This window comes from Felis catus, chromosome B4 (assembly GCF_018350175.1).
Source record: "Felis catus isolate Fca126 chromosome B4, F.catus_Fca126_mat1.0, whole genome shotgun sequence".
Classification (NCBI taxonomy): domain Eukaryota; kingdom Metazoa; phylum Chordata; class Mammalia; order Carnivora; family Felidae; genus Felis; species Felis catus.
This window is the reverse complement of record NC_058374.1, coordinates 54562108-54569543: the sequence shown is the minus strand read 5'-3', so window position 1 is coordinate 54569543 and position 7436 is coordinate 54562108. Positions and strand designations below refer to the sequence as shown.

The 7436-nt window shown below is 42.2% G+C and overlaps 1 protein-coding gene across 1 annotated transcript; it reads left to right on the top strand.

Annotated features, from left to right (window-relative positions):
- The first annotated feature begins 371 nt into the window (after positions 1-371).
- On the top strand, positions 372-2506 carry LOC101090876 (cationic amino acid transporter 3-like). Its single transcript, XM_045062661.1, is given in 1 exon segment — positions 372-2506. A coding segment is annotated over 1 exon segment (1764 nt). The 3' UTR covers positions 2136-2506.
- The last annotated feature ends 4930 nt before the right edge of the window (positions 2507-7436 follow it).

Genomic DNA, 7436 nt, shown 5'->3' with positions numbered 1-7436 from the left:
ATCCAGTGTGTAAAAAAGGAGAATGTTGGAGATATTTGTTACTTTTTGTGGGGGGAAAGCAGGGTTTTTTTTTTATGATGTCTTTTGGTGTCAGTTTCTGGGCTGCAACAGATGACATGGGACTTCTGAATTTGGGTTGGTTGGTAGAACACCATTGTCTAGTAAATATTTATTGTTTACTTAGGCTTTATGGAGGGACAGCATAAAGCAGATGAAATACAAAGCAGCAGGTTTGAAATCTGAGCAACAGAACTCAGAAGCCCCAACCCAGCTCGACTTAACTCAGCTTCATCAAACTGAATCCCAGACTCCAGGCTTCCTGTGCTTGCTACAGCTCTCTGCTCCTAGAACCCTCTTCAATTCCAGCTACAATGCTGTGTCAGGCATTTCACAGATTTGGTCAAAAACTGGTTCGCAGACTTCCTAAGGAGCAACAGAGACCTGAGACCGACACTGCCATAAGCCTGAGCACTCTGGATTTAGTGGTGCTGAGTGTAGACCACATATTGGGCGCAGGTATGTATGTCCTGGCTGGTGAGGTAGCCAGCAATCAAGCAGGACCATCTTTTGTGATCTGCATTTTGGTGGCCGGCCTATCTTCTGTATTGGCTGGGCTGTGCTATGCAGAGATTAGTTCTCAGGTTCCCCATTCTGGCTCTGCATATCTTTACAGCTTTATCACTATAGGTGAAATCTGGGCTTTCATCACTGCCTGGAACCTCATCTTCTCCTATGTTGCTGATACAGCCATGGTGGCCCTGACATGGAACTTAGCTTTTGATTACCTGCGTGAGAACAGGATCTCTCAGACCCTGCATGAGAACATTGCACCACACGTTTCCCGTGTCCTTACAGAATATCTAGATTTCTTTGTTGTGGGCCTTGTGTTGTTCCTCATGGAATTGCCGACTCTGAGGATTAATCACTTTCTCCTGGTTAGCAGAGCAGTCACAATGTTGAAACTTTTGATTCTTAGCTTTATCATCATCACTGGCTTCATTAAAGGGGACCTGCACAACTGGAAGCTCACAGAAGAGGACTACGTAAAGGCTGGACTCAATGACACCTCAAGCTTGGGCCCTCTGGGCTATGGAGGATTTGTGCCTTTTGGCTTTGAGGGGATTCTCCGTGGAGCAGCTACCTGTTTCTATGCATTTATAGGTTTTGACAATATTGTTACCAGAGTTGAGGAAGCCCAGAATCCCCAGCGTTCCATCCCCATGAGCATTGTGGTTTCACTGCTCATCTGCTTTTTCGTGTACTTTAGTGTCTCTGCAGCACTTACACTTATGTTGCCTTACTACAAACTTTAACCTGGGAACACCTTGCCTGAAGCATTTCTCCATATTGGCTGGGCCCCTGGCTACTACGTTGTTACCTTTGGATTTTTCTGTAGTCTTTCTGCAAGCATCTTGGGCTTTATGTTACCCATTAAGCAGTTGATATACAAGATGGCAACAGATGGTCTCCTGTTCCCTGTCCTTGCCTGGATCCATGCTGGCACATACACCCCCATCATGGCCGCTGTGATCTTTGGAATTATTGCAGCCATCATGATATTCTTCTTTAAACTCACAGATCTCTTGGACCTCAGGTCAATTGGGTCCCTGATATCTCATTCTCTGGTTGCTCTTTGTGTTCTCATCCTCAGGTATCAACCTGAGGTGAAGAATGGGGCAAATGAAGCAGAGATGCAGGAGGAGAATGGACCTTCAGCAGAGAGGCTGACTCTACAACGACTACTTTTTCCAGGCAGTTCCACCCCCACTCCACTCTCTGGCTGGGTTGTCCGTGTTTGCTCATTACTGCTTGTTCTGCCGCTCACTCTTCTTTGCCTGGTGCTGGCCCAGTGGCCAGTTCTACTTTCTGGAAACCCAGTGTGGATTTCACTGGTTGTGGTGCTCCTGGTGTTCATCACTGGGCTCACTGGGGTCATCTGGAGACAGCCACAGAGCTCCAGTCGCCTTCACTTTAAGGTCCCTGCTGTGCCTTTCCTCCCGCTACTGAGCATCTTTGCGAATGTTTGCCTTATGATGCAGCTGACAGCTGACACCTGGGCCCCTGTTGGTATCTGGATGCTGATTGGGTTTGCTATCTACTTCGCTTATGGGATCCAGCACAGCCTAGTTGCTTAATTCCACTTAAATTTGGGCCATGATTTTATATACTGCAATTTTGCTGAATTCACGTATCAGTTCTAACAGTTTTTTTTTTTTTTTTTTTTTGGTGGAGTCTTTTGGATTTTCCATGTAGAGTATCATGTCATCTGCAATGAGTGAAAGTTTGACTATTTTGCCAGTTCATATGCCTTTTATTTCTTCTTGTTATCTGATTGCTGAGGCTAGGACTTCCAGTACTATGTTTAACAACAGTAGTGAGTGGACCTCCCTGTCATGTTCCTGACTCTAGGGGGAAAGCTCTCAGTTTTTCCCCACTGAGGATATTAGCTGTGGGTCTGTCATATATGTCCTTTATGATGTTGAGGCATGTTCCTTCTACTCCTACTTTCTTGAGGGTTTTTATCAAGAAAAGATTCTGTATTTTGCCAAATGCTTTTTCTGCATCTGTTGAGAGAATCATATGGTTCTTATCTTTTCTTTATTAACGTGGTGTATCCATTGATTGATTTGCAGATATTGAACTATCCCTGCAGCTCAGGAATAAATCCCACTTGATGGTGGTGAATAATACTTTTAATGAATTACTGGAATTGATTTGCTAATATCTTGTTAAGAATTTTTGCATCCATATTAATCAGGGAAATTGGTCTGTAATTCACCTTTTGGTGGGGTCTTTGTCTGGTTTTGGAATCAACATAGTGCTGGCCTCATAGAATGGGATTAGAATTTTTTTTCCCATTTTTTGAAACAGCATCAAAAGAATAGGTGTTAACTCTTCTTTAAATATTTGATAGAATTCCCCTGGGAAGCCATTTGGTCTTGGACTCTTGTTTCTTGGAAGATTTTTTGATTACTGATCCAATTTCTTTACTGGTTACATGTCTGTTCAAATTTTCTATTTCTTCCTATTTCAGTTTTGGTAGTTTATATTCCTAGGTATTTATCCATTTCTCTCAGATTGCTCAATTTGTTGGCATATTATTGCTCATAATTTTCTCTCAGTATTGTTTGTATATCTGCATTGTTGGTTGTGATCTTTCCTCTTTCATTTGTGATTTTATTTATTTGGGTCCTTTCCTTTTTATTTTTGATAAATATGGCTAGGGGATATCAATTTTGTTAATTCTTTCAAAGAACCAGGTCTTAACAACTGATCATTTCTAAAGTTATCTTTACCTAAAAAATTCTAGGATGTCCTCTGGTTCTTCTGTCCTGTGATTCTCCCAGTCAGATCTCTCTTCTGCATTAACTGTGAATATGAAGCACGCCCACTTTCACTATAACTAAGTGTTGGAACTGTAGAGGTACAACAAATAACACTCCATTTCTTCCTCCCATCTTCAGAAGCAATTGATAATCAAGACCTAGAGACAGACGATTAAGCCATCAGCTTTAGATCTGAAACTTGATTGTCTTGCTAATCCTGTCTCACTAAATTAGACAGACTTACTCCTCATCTCAAGTAATGATGAGCACCCCCCAACTCCCACCACAGGAGAGAGTTTTCTCTTATTAGATTCACTTGTGTTTCAGGTTGGAATGCAAGTGTTCTTTGGGCAGGTTGGCCCTGGTTAAGAAAAGAAAATCAACTAAAACTGGAAGGGGTTGAGTTAGGTATGCTCAGTGCTATCTCTTCTACTCACTAATCAAATTCACAATAAAAGAAGTCAGGAATATTACTCTTCTCTGTGGTGCTCACTTCAGGAAATGCCACCTTACCTGTAAGGTTTGTGAAAACACAGATTGATGGGCCCTGTGCCCAGCATTTGGAATTCAGAGGGCCTGGGTGAGGCCCAGAACTTGTACTGCTAACAAATTCCCAGGTGTTGTTGACACTGCTGTTCCAGGGACCACACACGGAAAACCAAAGCTCCAGCTGAAGCTCTTCCACGTGTAAAGACGAAGTGGTGACAACAAAGATGCAGTTTGAACACTTATCTTCATTTAAGGAAACAATCAGATTAAAATGCCATCATTAATCCTCTCACAGTGGGGAACTCATAGTGAATCATTTCACAATGTATATGTCTATCAAATCACCACAGTGTACACTTTAAATATCTTACAACTTTATGTGTCAATTTTACTTCAATAAAACTGAAATTAAAAAATATGTATATGTATATATATACATATTTACATATATACATATACAGTTATCTGTGTGTCTTTATTTTCTTTATTTTATTCCCTGATTGTAGATCATAAGTTATGAGTATATGTTGTTCACCCCAGGGCACTCAGCTGCCTGCCAGGCACATAATGAATACATAATAAATTTATGTTAAATATAATTGAGCCTTACACATTTCTTTGGTTCAGTAAATTTCCCTTCCTTTCAGGCTAGCAGTGTGCAACTCCTTTAAAACTTTCCTCTGGGAGACTTCCTTGACAAATAACTTTTCTCTCCATCCAGTACTATATTTAGAACTGTTTCTAGGTCTGTACCCAGCATCTAGAACTGTACCCAGGCACTTTTAGTTTTGCCTTTGTGTGGCTCTGCCTGAGTTCTGGTGGCTGTCCTGTCTTTTCTATCAGAGTAGAATGCTGCTCAGGGCAAAAGTACATTCTGCTCTTCCTGTAGACCCAACAGTAAGAACAGTGTTGTTTACTGAAAGAGCAAAAGGGAAAATACAGCCTCACAGAACCACCCCTGGTCCCACACCAGCTATTTCTATGGTATGTGGGGAGGGGGCCAAAGTACCAAAATTGATAGAAGGCCTAACCTGCTCTATCTGACTCAAGGGAATTCTTGAAGAGGAGACTGGCTCCAGCAGGGGTACAACAGGTACTTTCTTAAATCACTTAAAGTTTGAGGGAGAAGTTAAGATGGCAGAGAAATAGGGAAACCCTAGGCTTTCCTCATCTCTCAAACACAGCTATATTGAGGTCAGATCACTTTGAACACCTAGGAAATTGATCTGTAGACTGGAAGAAGGATTTCCAAAGTTGGTGGGAAAGTGTGGCTTGTACAAGGTGCATAGAAGTGAATTGGGGGAGAGAAAAATGGCGGTGTCTTGGTGTAGAGATCTCTGGGGCTCACTGGGAGAGAACAGTCCCCTTTCTGGAGTACTTAGGACAAAAGACCCCTTAGGCATCAGCAAAAGGCCTTCACCCAGAGGGCTTGCCAAGAGTGCATATAACCTTGTTGCTGCTTTTTTAGATATGCTACACTATAGATTCCACGCACTAAGCAGGCAGGGGGCTATTTTTCTGGGAAAAGGACAACAAACACAGCGTGGAGAGGCTCTAATCTAAGGGATGGGGGGTAGGAGGGTGGATCTGCGTGGTGCCAGATCCTTTAAGACTTTGAATTTTGAATCCCAGGCACTTGCCAAAGAAAAACACTGGATAGTTGTGTCACAGGGCATGCTGATTGCCCTAGCTATTCTATAAGGGCTGCCTGAACAAGGGAATGGGGTGGCTCCACTTTCCCACCAACACCAACATGGTGGGACCCTAGAGAGCAGCACAGAGACCCCCAGTGGAGGCAGGACTCCCTTATGCCAAACTCCACCCCTCTGTACCTGGCAACTGCTCATTTACTGGGCGGGACTGACTCTGAGCCAACTCAGCAGCCTCTCCTCCAGACCAGCACAGCCAGCACTCTCGATGCACCTAGTGTACTGAAAGTCAAGTGCTTCCAAATGACACCTGCAGTTCTGGTTAAAATAGTCTAAGTTTTATGGTTGGCATAGAAGAGCCAGTGTTTTTCTATTGTATTTATGTTTGAGTCCTGCTTGGCAAGCGAGGGATAGTAAGCTACTTTCTTGTGAAATTTCTCATATTCCCAACAAGGGATTGGTGATTCCAAGGAAGCCTCTTATGGGCAGGATTACCCATACAGGTGCCAACTCCTTTAGATGTTTTTTGTTTGTTTCTTTGTTTTGTTTTGTTTTGTTTTTAAAGACTGGTGCATATAAACCACATCTTCTTCATCCACTCATCAACTGAGGAATAATACTTGACAATGAGAAAGAATGAAATCTGGCCATTTGCAGCAATGCGGATGGAACTGGAGGGTATTATGCTAAGTGAAATAAGTCAAAGAAAGACAGATATCATATGTTTTCACTCACATGTGGATCTTGAGAAAGTTTCACTCACATGTGGATCTTGAGACCATGGGGGAGGGGAAGGGGGAAAAAAGTTACAGAGAAGGAAGGAGGCAAACCATAAGAGGCTCTTAAATACTGAGAACAAACTGAAGGTTAATGGGGGTTGGGGGAGAGAGCAGAACAAGCAATGATGGGCATTGAGGAGGGCACTTGCTGGGATGAGCACTGGGTGATGTATGGAAACCAATTTAACAATTATATTTATTTTTTTAATATGAAATTTAGGGGCGCCTGGGTGGCTCAGTCAGTTGAGTGTCTGGCTTTGGCTCAGGTCATGATCTCACAGTTTGTGAGTTCGAGCCCCGCTTTGCGCTCTGTGCTGACAGCTCAGAGCCTGGAACCTGTTTCGGATTCTGTGTCTCCCTCTCTCTCTGCTCCTCCCCTGCTCATGCTCTGTCTCTCTCTCTCAAAAATAAATAAACATTAAAAAATTTAAAAAATATATGAAATTTATTGTCAAATTGGTTTGCATACAACACCCAGTGCTCATCCCAACAGGTTCCCTCCTCAATGCCCATCACCCACTTTCCCCTTCCTCCCACCTCCCATCAACCCTCAGTTTATTCTCAGTTTTTAAGAGTCTCTTACCTCTAGCCAGGCTTCTCAAAAAGAAAAGGGAGATGACCCAAATGGATAAAATCATGAATGAAAATGGAATTATTACAACCAATCCTTCAGAAATACAAGCAATTATCAGGGGATACTATGAAAAATTATATGCCAACAAACTGGGCAACCTGGAAAAAATGGACAAATTCCTAAACACGCACACACTTCCAAAACTCAAACAGGAAGAAATAGAAAACTTCAACAGACCCATAATCAGTGAAGAAATTGAATCAGTTATCAAAAATATCCCAACAAATAAGAGTCCAGGACCAGATGGCTTCCCTGGGGAATTCTACCAGATATTTAAAGTGGAGATAACACCTACCCTTCTCAAGCTGTTCCAAAAAATAGAAAGGGAAGAAAAACTTCCAGACTCATTTTATGAATCTAGCTTTACTTTGATTCCCAAACCAGAGACCCAGCAAAAAAAAGAGAACTACAGGTCAATATTCTTGATGAATATGGATGCAAAAATTCTCAACAAGATACTAGCAAATCGAATTCAACAGCATATAAAAATAATTATTCACTATGATCAAGTGGGATTCATTCCTGGGCTGCAGGGCTGGTTCAACATTCACAAATCAAT